This window comes from Anoplopoma fimbria, chromosome 19, assembly GCF_027596085.1.
Source record: "Anoplopoma fimbria isolate UVic2021 breed Golden Eagle Sablefish chromosome 19, Afim_UVic_2022, whole genome shotgun sequence".
Taxonomy (NCBI): domain Eukaryota; kingdom Metazoa; phylum Chordata; class Actinopteri; order Perciformes; family Anoplopomatidae; genus Anoplopoma; species Anoplopoma fimbria.
This window is the reverse complement of record NC_072467.1, coordinates 12,910,060-12,921,426: the sequence shown is the minus strand read 5'-3', so window position 1 is coordinate 12,921,426 and position 11,367 is coordinate 12,910,060. Positions and strand designations below refer to the sequence as shown.

Genomic DNA, 11,367 nt, shown 5'->3' with positions numbered 1-11,367 from the left:
TCAGTGTTTTTGTGAGTTGACATAAATGTAACTGTGTCAAATGGTCATATGATATACCATATTGATCACAGGCCCCTGAATTAAAATCAAAGAGATGTTGTATTGTGGCAGACTTTGTGATATCAAGAAAATGTTGTATCATTGTCCAAAGTATCAATACATATCGTATTGTGCAAAAAAAACAACAAAGAGCTATAATTCACTCTCGACACAGGCAGACTTCATCTAAATAAAAATCATTTATTTTTCATTAATATTATTATTGTCATCATCATTCTATCTAGAGAGAGTCCACCATGCCACTTTCAGAACTGGAGTAGTGCTAAGACGACCGTCTGTCTGACGGTCCGTCGGGGTACAGTATGGGGGAGAGAGAGGAGGGGGAGGGGGGACAGAGAGACGGATGGATGAACAGGTCGGGGGGGACGGGGGGGGGGGTCAGAACTTGTACAGGCTCACGCTCCTGTTCATTCTCCATGCTGATGCAAACAAACGGGGGATGATATAAAGGAGGGAAGAAAGAGAGGAGGGACTGAATTGTCTTTAAAAGTAGTTTTGTCCTTGTTGACCTACATGAGACTGAGCTGGGAGGAAGAAGACGACTCTGGGGACGACGACTGGGGAGCAACTTCAAGCTCATTGGTCAGGCTGCTGGACAGGGAACCAGGACAAGCCAATCGCAGACTGATACAGAGGAGGAGGGCGTGTGTGTGTGTGTGTGTGTGTGTGTGTATACATGTCTGCACGTGTGTTTGTATCAAGGTGTGCTTATATAGATGCATATGTGTGTGCGTGTGTAGAGGTGTGTGTGTGTGTGTGTGTGTGTGTGTGTGTGTGTGTGTGTGTGTGTGTGTGTGTGTGTCCGTATACATGTATCTGTGAAGGGTGTGTAACTGGTCAGAGTTACTTTGATCCATTGTCACTGTACACTTGTCAAAGTTACTGTCACAACCGGGTACAAAGCTGAGGTAACAAACATCTTCTTCTTCTTGCACATCTGGAGAGAGAAAATAGGGGATATTATTACAGAAGTCGGGACTTTTAACAGTCTTTTCAGCCAGCACTAATAGTCTTAGACAAACAGGTGGGTGACAGATTGAATGGAAAAACCCAAATGCATGGCTGAAGAAAGATACAGTAACAAACTGAATTGCTTGCATAAAGGCAAGTTCACATCACATGAAAAAGTGGCCCAATATTTTTTTTTCTCTCATGTGACAGATCAGATTTTTTCAGAGTGGTGTGGACACTGAAATACGATTTTTTTGTGTGTTTTTTCCAGATCGGGGCCAAATATATCCATTCACTGGTCATGCAGTCGCTGTAAGAACGGTAACGTCGGAATTATTGTTTTTTTTTGACGCACAGATTACTCGGCAGTTTTGGAGCGGAAGAGAAATATGTGAATGCAGTCTGGCAGGCAGTGGACTCCGACAGCTCCATTGTGTATTTTCAGACCAGTTGGCTTTTGTTTTTGGTAGAACAGGCTGTCGGACTGATGGGCTGTGTGTGTGACGTTACTGGTTGCATGTGAGGCATTTCGGGGCAGAGATCCGTTCACACTGCTGTCAGATATGGGTCACTACAAACATGAACGTGGGGGCAAAGAAATTGGAATTGACCATTGAGACCTGTAATTAAAAAAAGAATAGCTTATGGTGGTGTTAATGGTGGATTTAGTTTTGGAGACTCAATTGGATGAAAAATAAAGATAATAGTTTGCTATCTGGTTTGGCTGCAAGGCAGATTAATGGGGATCTGCCAACTAAATTTGGATATTGTCAATTTTTTTTATCATGTAAATAATGTACAATTTTTTGATAAATAATAAAAAAAATCATAATCTAAAAAAATCATCAAAATACACACAGGGACCAGCGAGTAATTTTTTAACAGTTACCTGTGTTTCATCGTGCCGTAGTGTTGCCACTGGTTACCATGTTGTTGTCAGAGTTTGACAGAGACTGCTCCTTTATTACTGGGTCTGCAGGAGGAGAGAGGAACAAACTTTAGTGCTCAGCACTATTTTAAAGAGACTATAAGTGGACAGTAGAACTGTAATAATGGAGGAACAGACAGAAGGATGCTAGGGCCTAATGTTACACATCCCTGCATGTTTGCATTTACAAGGACTTGACTTGAACGCTCAGTATTTGGAACCAACATCGGTGTGATTGATGGGGCGTCTACCACAACACTATAGCAGTAAGTGTTTTTACTTTACACTCCAAACTACAATCTCTACACACTGCAAGTATTTTCATAATGCTACCTAAGTGCCTCACCCAGAACCGCTGTGTCATCTGTGTGTGTGTGTCGTGCTTACAGAAGTAGGGGTGCTCCATGGCCTCGGTGGCGGTCAGCCTCTGTTGGTGGTCGTAGCGTAGCAGCTTGTCCAGCAGGTCCAGAGCTTCAGGACTCACCAAGTGCTGGTTCTCCGTCTGCACAAACTGTTCCCAGCGCTTCCTGCTCTGCCTGCAGACACACACATGGGAGCTCCTGTTTTAATTTTTTTTGGTCATAGCTACAGAACAGGAACCCTTGAGTCAGCAGCCAATCATAAAGGATTCAAAGTGGCAACTGTCATGTTGAGAAGATGAGTGACAAACATAAAAATATATATCAATAAATATACATATAGTGTAAACAGCTAATAGTGATCATGGTGGGAGAGCTCGATTTTAATCCTTTTGGACCTAAGTGCAGCCTTTGACACGGTAGACCATGCCATTTTAATCAACCGTCTTAAGAACTGGGTTGGCATCAAGGACTCTGCACTTAGTTGGTTTTATTCTTACCTCACTGACAGAACCCACTCGGTCACCATAGGTAATTACTCATCTTCTACTTCCAACATTACCTGTGGTGTACCGCAAGGTTCTATTTTAGGTCCAATTTTATTTTCCATATACATGCAGGATCAAATCATCAAACGTCATAATGTCTCTTTTCAGTGCTACGCAGACGACACACAGATATACCTTCCACTGAAACCCGACGACCCAAGAAGCCTAGCTGCTATTATAGACTGTCTTAAGGATATCAACTGTTGGATGGCTCAAAACTTTCTTCAACTAAATAATTCGAAATCTGAGATCATTTTATTTAGTCCCCCAAACCCCATCACTCCTATTGTAAATGCACTTGGTCCTCTGTCTTTAAATATAAAATCCACGGCAAGGAACTTAGGAGTTCTATTTGATTCCGACTTCACTTTCAGACCCCACATCACAAAAGTAGTCCAGTCCTGTTTCCTCCAAATCAGAACCATCTCCAAAATAAAACCTATCCTCACTCCCCCAGACCTGGAAAAAATCCTACATGCATTTGTCTTTTCAAGACTGGACTACTGTAACTCCCTCCTCTCTGGCATTAACCACAAGCTAGGCTTCTTACTGGTTGTAACAGACGACATCACATCACCCCAATCCTGGCTTCTCTTCACTGGCTCCCTGTTCATTTTAGAATTGATTTTAAGATTTTGCTGATCACTTTTAAAGCACGTCTGGGTCTGACCCCGACATACATAGGAGAAATGTTGACCCCGTATGAGCTAGCTCGCAGCCTTATATCCTCAGGTGGGGCCCTTCTGGTTGTTCCAAAGTCGAAACTGAAAACCTAAGGCGACCGTGCTTTTGCCATAAGGGCCCCTCGGCTTTGGAATGACCTGCCGGAGGAGATAAGGCTTGCAGAATCAGTAATCTCTTTTAAATCACTTCTTAAAACACATTTTTATAGATTGGCTTTTATGTGATGTCGTCGTTTTATTGGTTCATTTTCATTTGGTCTTGGTATTTTATCTTATATTTGTTCACTATATTTTACCAATATCACTTGATTTTATTTATTTCATTATTTTATTAATTCTATTATTTTATTTATTTTGTTTGTTTATTTGTTTATTTGATTGTCACTTGTTATTTCATTTTGGCTGGCTGGTCTGTCGAAGCACTTTGTAAACCTTGTTTTTAAAAGGTGCTATATAAATAAAGTTATTATGTTGTTCCTGTGCTATTTGCATTTATTTAAATGAGGTGATTTGCAGACACAAGATCATCCCCTGTTCTAATGCAAATGAGCCTCATTGCAAAAACAGTCACACAATAATCACACACAGTTACAGTGAACGTATCAGCGTCTTCAGAGAGTTTGCATTGGAAGTGGAGAACTGACAGACAAGAATTTTAAACCCCCAAAAGTCTCATTTAAATTCTTTGCTTGATGTTTTGAGGAATGCCTCTGCACCTCATCCTGGAGCAAAGGCAACATTTATACTTTGCCACATGGATAATTGCAATCAGATAAAAAAAAAAAAAATGATGAAAAATTGCACTTTCCTGCATAACTTTATGGGTGTGTTTGTGCAATCATTTTAGTAACCCAATGTAAGCTTGGAAGATTAACGGTTGCAAGTGATGCATAATTCGTGGTGCCATCAGGGGCTGCAAACCATTCTTTGGGAATTAACCTGTCAATGTTTACAAGGAAATTCGACAGGGTACCTTTGTGGGTCTGTGACTGTACGGCTCAGGCTGCTGCCAAAGATGATTCCCTCCAAGTTTACCCTCAGTACAATACACAAGAGCCACAGTGGAAAAGATAAATTCCTGTTTGTAACTACCACTGAGATGCAGTTTAAACCCAACAGGCAGTATTACATGTTTCTCACAAAATAAAACGAGGACTGCCTGGAATAAAAGGACTGCCTCATCAGATTTTATATTGTTCAACTAAACTTACTGTATTAAGGATCATTTCAAATGCCATTTTATCAGTCTTAGTTTTGTCAATGAGAGTGCTAAATGATTTTCTGAGTCAGAGGAGGGAACATGCAGCACTCAGAGGTTTAAAAAAAGGAAATCAGTGCTCTCAGTATGTTGCGCAGGCACTTTAACAGAACAGACGCTCTTCTGATATTTGAACAACGTTACTTTGCTACCCCTAAGGATATATTTTTTCAGCCAGTCTTCTGATTTGACTTTTACGCAGCAGTCAGCTCCAGAGCAGCTACCGTGTGCCAAAATAAGTGTGAGAGTGTGATGGGGAATACAAAGAGGCAAAGTCGGAGTCGACGTACTGTCCCAGCAGGTCTTTGAATCGCGGGTCCAGTTCAATGTGGTATTTGCGCAGGTAGCCGAACAGCTCGTCTGTCCCCAGGACCTTGGCAATTCTCACCAACTAAAATAATGAATGAAAGAAAAAACACACAACACACTGAGTACAAGTTTGAGATACAATTAAATTTTTGTCACATTATGGCAGATACATTTATTCTCTAAGCATCGGCAAATGTCAAATCTATGTTGTTGTTCAACTTCATTCTCCCTCTTTCATTTTCTTCCGTCCACTCTCAAAAGCTCAAGTTTGTTTGTGCTGGACAAAACAACCCTCCTCCTGCTACTACAGTTGAGGGCGAGGCACCGCACAGAACACCTGATAATGGCCCAGGATACAAATACAGGTCGTATCTGTTACATGTTTGGGACATCCTGTTTTAACAGAGACACAAGATGCCCCGTACGAGCAGAGCAGCAAGCTAGACGTTTAGATTTTTTTTTGCATTTTTCCAGTAGGTGTTCGTAAATCTTTATCTGTCTTCTTCCACATGAACATGCTGCTGTCGTCATTAGTGTCCAGGCGCCAGTAGGGATGTCAGAAAGAAGAAGTATCCAGACATTATCCTTTGTGAAACGGTATGGATTCTCAAAAACTGTTTTTAAGCTTTAGTTTACATGCAAATATTCGTGGCAGTGATTCATTTTGTGTTGTGTTGTGTTTAAACTCGCGACCCTAGGTATCAAAATTTAGCATTATGATGTTGGATGTTACAGGGGCGTGATACATGCATATGCAGATGTCGCTGTTGCAATTGCATTTAAAAAGTAAACCTTTTTTACTCTAATTTTATAATACGAATTTTAGTTCAAAATGATCCAAATTTTCTTAGAAATTTTAGTTAGTATATGCTTGTTTTAAATCAATTTAGACAACACAGTTTTGAATCACTATATCATGATAATGATTTCATCACAATGTGATTCCATTGAAAGACGATAAATTATCATAGTGAATTATCACCCTATGTTGTAGACTGTTTTTTTGTTTGTTTTATTTCCATGCAGCAGTTATGTTTCTTGTCGGCGCTCGGCATTACAGGACTACACCAGCGACCCTTAATTAAAAGTTGACAATGTCAACAACAGCTGGATATGTGTGTCAGACGCACCTGGTCGTAGTTGTCTTGTCCATGGAAGAAGGGCTCTTTCTGAAAAATCATACTGGCCAGCATACAGCCCAAGCTCCACATGTCTAGACTGTAATCATACATCTGAAACACAAGATCATCAAACAGCACTGCCGATGATGAAAACACAGACATCAGAATTATCCATGTGTGCTGACAAACGCTTTCTCAAATGTGTGACTGGAAACTTTTTTTTATTTTTTAAATCATGTGTGTTTTTCTAGTGTATTTCTAAAAGGTGTTTGAAGATGGGCTCGTTCAAGGTGTGTGTGTGTGTGTGTGTGTGTGTGTGTGTGTGTGTGTGTGTGTGTGTGTGTGTGTGTGTGTGTGCGTGGGTGTTACCTGGTAGTCTACCAGGAGTTCGGGCCCTTTGAAGTATCGTGAGGCCACTCTGACGTTGTACTCCTGGGATGGGTGGTAGAACTCTGCCAAACCCCAGTCTATAAGGCGTAGCTATGGAAACACACAATTCATCCTCATTTAACTTCACAGTAAATTTTAAAAAGTGTAGCTAAACAGATGAAATACATTACCACCTTTGGTTAGAGAAACACAGTAAATAGGTGTGTGTGACAAGCAGTCACATCTGTTTTATCCTGCTGCCCCCTGCTGGCCAAGGCTGGAAGTGTACAATGCTTTTTTTTGGCCAAAGTAACTATACTTGGTGCTGTAAAGACACCAAAAAAACTGTATTTCCTACTAGTTATAGTAACAGCCAGTGGTTATGGCTACTAACATTGATGGAAATTATTCAGACCGTAATTAAACATTACATCGTCACCACATAAGAGCCAATGCTGAAGCATTACCGAGCCACAATAATCTCAAATCGGGGAGAGTATGGAAAAAAAGAGAAGGGATGAAAAGATGAAGAGCCAGTGAGAAAAAAAATCTAAAGTGTGTGTGAGAGACTGGGAGAGAGAGAGCAAGAGAGGGGCTGAAATAGCACAGTGAGATAATATTCAGAGTGTGTGTGGGTGTGTGAAGACAAAAAAATAGGACTATATAGGGCACCGCCTACCTTTCTCAACTGGTGGTCGATCATCACATTGTGGGGTTTGACGTCACGGTGCATGATTCCCATACTGTGACAGTAGTCCAGAGCCTGGCAAACACACAAACACAGACACACACACACACACAGACACAGACACAGACACAGACACACACACACATACATTATCAGAGGAGACAAATATATAAATGTGTGTGCTGTACACTGTATTTTGAATTCCCAGGACCTTGCCAAAAATAGGGAGCAAGTGGGAAATGTCTGACTTATGAGATGCAATTTCTTGAAAAGGGGAGAAATCCAAAGTCTCACCTTCAGTAGTTCATACATATAGAAACGGATATCATAATCTGTCAACTTCTGGTACAACTCCTGCAGGGAAGAACACATTTCCGTCAGGATATGATTTGAAATTAGGAAGGAAAAAAAAAAAAAAAAAAGCTGTGGCCCCCTACTGATTAAGACACTACAACATGGGATGCGGTGGTCCAGTGAGGGCAGAGAATATATAATGTGACCTCAAACACCTGACAGCAGACCCCCCCAAGAAGCATGCAGAAGAGAGGCGATCATTGTACCTTGAAGTCTGTGTTATTGATGCATTCAAAGACGAGCGCTGGAGTTCTGGACTGTGGGGCCACCACAGAGAGACAGAGAGGGAAGGGAGACGAGATCAGTCAAAAACAAGAGTGACTACAGAGTGGCACATAACTGACCACAGATCTGAAAACACCCCAGTGTGGTCTTAACCATTCTCGTGCCAACAATGAATTGCAGATGAACTCGGTATAAAGCTTAATCGTCCGATTCGCGCTTAAATAGTCATCGTAGCTGCTTGACTTGAGCATAACGGCCAAAAACTGTGAATATAATAATCATCTAACCCCCTGTAGTTTACAGGAAACCTGATCCCAAACAAAAGGATCCTGCATGGTTTCAATGCATTCAGCATGTTTGTTTAACAAACACTGAATGTAAATGTAGTGAGGTTTCCCAATTTTCAGATGGGGATTTGATCATTTGGTACCCTGAGTTCAGGGATTTGAATCAGTATTTAGAAAAAGAAAAGGTCAGATCAGCGCATCCCTGATTGTCATGTCATCATAAGAGTAGTTAAAGCAAACGCAGCAATCGTAAACTAGAGTCTCAAAACAGCCTCCCTGGATACTGTGTGTTTTAATCCGATGAAATGGGAGTTAATCTTTTACCAGTATTCTTAACATTTGAAATGTCACAGTCCGTATTCATTCCCTCTTGTTAAAAAAGGATAGACGTGCCATTAGAGAGCCTACCACTGGGTCTTTGACTGTGTCCACGAGTCGGATGATGTTGGTCCCCCCTCGCAGGTTCTCCAGGATCTTGATCTCTCGCTTGATCTTCTTCTTCTTGACGGGCTAAAAAACAATATAAAATAAGTAACTAATAATTTAGAAAAAGAATCACATCAAGATGTTAAAGCAGGGACGTTTGTCCATGTGCTATTCCTGACGCCATGATCATGACCTGCTGATCTTGCTTGTGTGTCGTTGCTGCTGCTGCATTCCAGTCTGTCAATCTTCAGAAAAAAACATTCAGCGCTAGGCGGCCTGGCAGGTCCCTTCAAATGATTGACATATAAGTTGACACCGGCTTTCACTCTGGCCCTTGCTAAATTTCAACGGTCACAGGCATCCTCATCGCTGTGACCATCTCCAAGCATTACGCATGTTACTTTAGAATTAAAGAGTTAAAATCTCTGGTGTAACTGCTCATCAGATGCTTATTTCTGCTGGGTTTCAGGTCTGCAACTGACAATTCTTTTCATTATGGATTTATCTTGAGCTGCAAGGATTAGTGGAACAATTAATCTGCAACTAATTGGGTATCAATTCAGCGTTAGGTCACTTCTCAAGAAATACAATTTCAAAACAATGGAAGGCTACAGGTTCCCAAAGGTGAAAATTCACTAGTTTTCCTTGTATGAAATGATAGTAAATTGAATTGATTTTGGACTGTTGAGGACATCACTTTGGGCTCAAGAAAGTTGTGATGAAAATGTCAGTTTTCTTATATTTTATAGAGCAAAATAATCCTATATTGATTTTGTAGTCAGTCCAAAACCCAAATATTCCCACTTTAACCTATCACATAGGAGTCATTACAGTGAAATTAATATTTTCACTGTATATTTCACCCCAGCACACACGCTCAAGCGTTCAGCTCCAGTGGATCCAACTGCTCACCTTCAGGATCTTGACCACCACCTTCTCGTTGTTGGTGATGTTGATGGCCTCAAACACTTCGCTGTACTTCCCTCTGCCCAGCTTCCGGACCAGCTGGTAGTCCTCCTGGTTGCTATGGGGACGGACGGAGGAAACAGTGCAGAGCTCGCGTGAGAAAGAGAGAAGAACATTTGTTCAGCATCAGCATGCAATTAAGTCAGCGAGTGGTGTGAGCTGCTGCTGAGTGTACTTGTCCCTGAGATGAAGAGCGGCACCCTGGGGGAATGAAGGGATTTCTGGTTGTGATCTCAAGACAGAGGTTATTCAAATCAAGAGACAGGGTGAACGTGGGGATGGAGATGGGGGGTAAAAGGGGGGAGGAAACTGTCAGACAGTGCAGAGCAGCAGGGTAGTGGGAGACTGTGCCATCACAGTGTAATCACACCATCACTGATAGATGTATCATAATAGACACCCATCTGCCATACATTCCATCATCTTCTTCTTCTTCCACACATGCAACCAGAGGCCCAGTAACATGCATTGCAATGGGAGCAGTAAACAGAAATGTCCTCACTTCCAGTTGGGTACGTGGGCCTCGTAGTCCCAGTACTCCCGGCTCTTCAGGGTATTGACGTCTGCGTACACACGGGACTTGCTACCTGCCACCGGACCCGGCATGGCGAGACCCGCGGCTCGGGCGCTGTGTCACGGAGATCTGCCCTAGTGGTGGTGGTGGTGGTGGTGGTGGGGGGTCGTGGACAAACTGGAGGAGATTGTAGGGGGTAGAGCTGTAATTGGACTTTGCTGACTGTGTGTGTGTCCCTCTGCAGCCAGATTGAGAGAGACAAAAAAAAAAAAGGGACGGGAGAAAAGGGACGGGGAGAACCGGAGATGTCCGCCGGGGTTAGCCGCAATCACTGCCCCTTGGTCGGATTGTCAGAAGCAGCAGAGCCGGTGTCGGTGGGGCTCGGAACAGGGGGGGGGCGAGCGGAGTCGGGGTGATGGCGCGGCTGAGGTGACACACAGGGGCTGTGAGGCGTCGGGATGTTGAGGTAGAGAGGAAACGGACCCCTGGAAGGCCACAGAGGAGGAAGAGGAAGAGGAGGATGAGGGGTGTCGGTGATTTAAATATTAAGGGGTTTAAACTCTGAGGCAGCTGTCGTTTCGGGCCCTAAATCCCAAACGTTAGGGGGTAAACCGGTGGGCTTCCTGCGCTGGCCGATGGACGGTCGGGGAGGAGGAGGAGGAGGGGGGGCCCTCGGTGGTCCAGTGTTAGCTTTCAGTCAGCTGGGATGTGACGGATGGCGGGGGGGTCGACCTGAGAGAGAGAGAGAGAGAGAGAGAGAGAGAGAGAGAGAGAGAGAGAGGGGTCTCTGGGGGTAGTGGAGCAGCGGACAGATCGATGTTGTTAGCTAACGTTAGCCAGCGATGCTACTTCGGCGCGGAGATGTCGCACCGACGGGGAGCGCTCGGCGCCGTGCACCACCATCGGCGGAGCCCGCGTCATGTGCGACCGGCTGTGCGTGCGGGGAAGCGGCGACTCGGGGTAGGGGGTTGGGGTTGGGGGCCCGGGAACCAGACGCCAACGGAGGAGCCCGGGTGTCCTGGGGTTAGGGGGAGGGGGGGTTTCTTCTGCAGCCACAGACCTCCCCGGTGGTCGAGAGCGCAGGGAAGAGGATTGCGATTACGGAGGAGCGAGAGAGCCGCCCGGATGTGAAGCCGCCGGCTGCCCGGGTGAAGATGAGGAATGCTGATGTTGGACTGAGCGGCCGGGACACAGCGCCCCCTGGCGAGGAGGACGGGGGAGGGGCATCAACTGAAGGCTGGATTTCTCTCAAAGATTTTGATTATTTTATCCGTATTCCACATTAATATTTTACCCCAAAACCTCGTAAAAAGTGTGCATC

General features: G+C 43.7%; 1 protein-coding gene across 1 annotated transcript; it reads right to left on the bottom strand.

The window, feature by feature from the left end:
• Positions 1-428: 428 nt before the first annotated feature.
• csnk2a2b (casein kinase 2, alpha prime polypeptide b) lies at positions 429-11,191 on the bottom strand. The gene is made up of 12 exons (XM_054619530.1): positions 10,035-11,191; positions 9,479-9,590; positions 8,549-8,650; positions 7,835-7,885; positions 7,569-7,628; positions 7,266-7,349; positions 6,587-6,697; positions 6,227-6,328; positions 5,078-5,178; positions 2,327-2,475; positions 1,901-1,984; positions 429-997 (listed from the first exon to the last, which is right to left on the bottom strand). The coding sequence occupies exons 1-11, from the start codon at positions 10,136-10,138 to the stop codon at positions 1,908-1,910; spliced, it is 1,053 nt and encodes a 350-aa protein (XP_054475505.1). The 5' UTR covers positions 10,139-11,191; the 3' UTR covers positions 429-997; positions 1,901-1,907.
• Between the last annotated feature and the right edge of the window lie 176 nt (positions 11,192-11,367).

Bases quoted from the DNA above. Each gene is read 5' to 3' on its own strand.
- csnk2a2b (XM_054619530.1), bottom strand. From the start codon at position 10,138: ATGCCGGGTCCGGTGGCAGGTAGCAAGTCCCGTGTGTACGCAGACGTC. The intron at 6,698-7,265 runs GTAGGCGGTGCC...GTGTTTCCATAG, and splicing joins TCGACCACCAGTTGAGAAAG to CTACGCCTTATAGACTGGGG. The intron at 6,329-6,586 runs GTAACACCCACG...CTTGTGTTTCAG, and splicing joins AACTCCTGGTAGACTACCAG to ATGTATGATTACAGTCTAGA.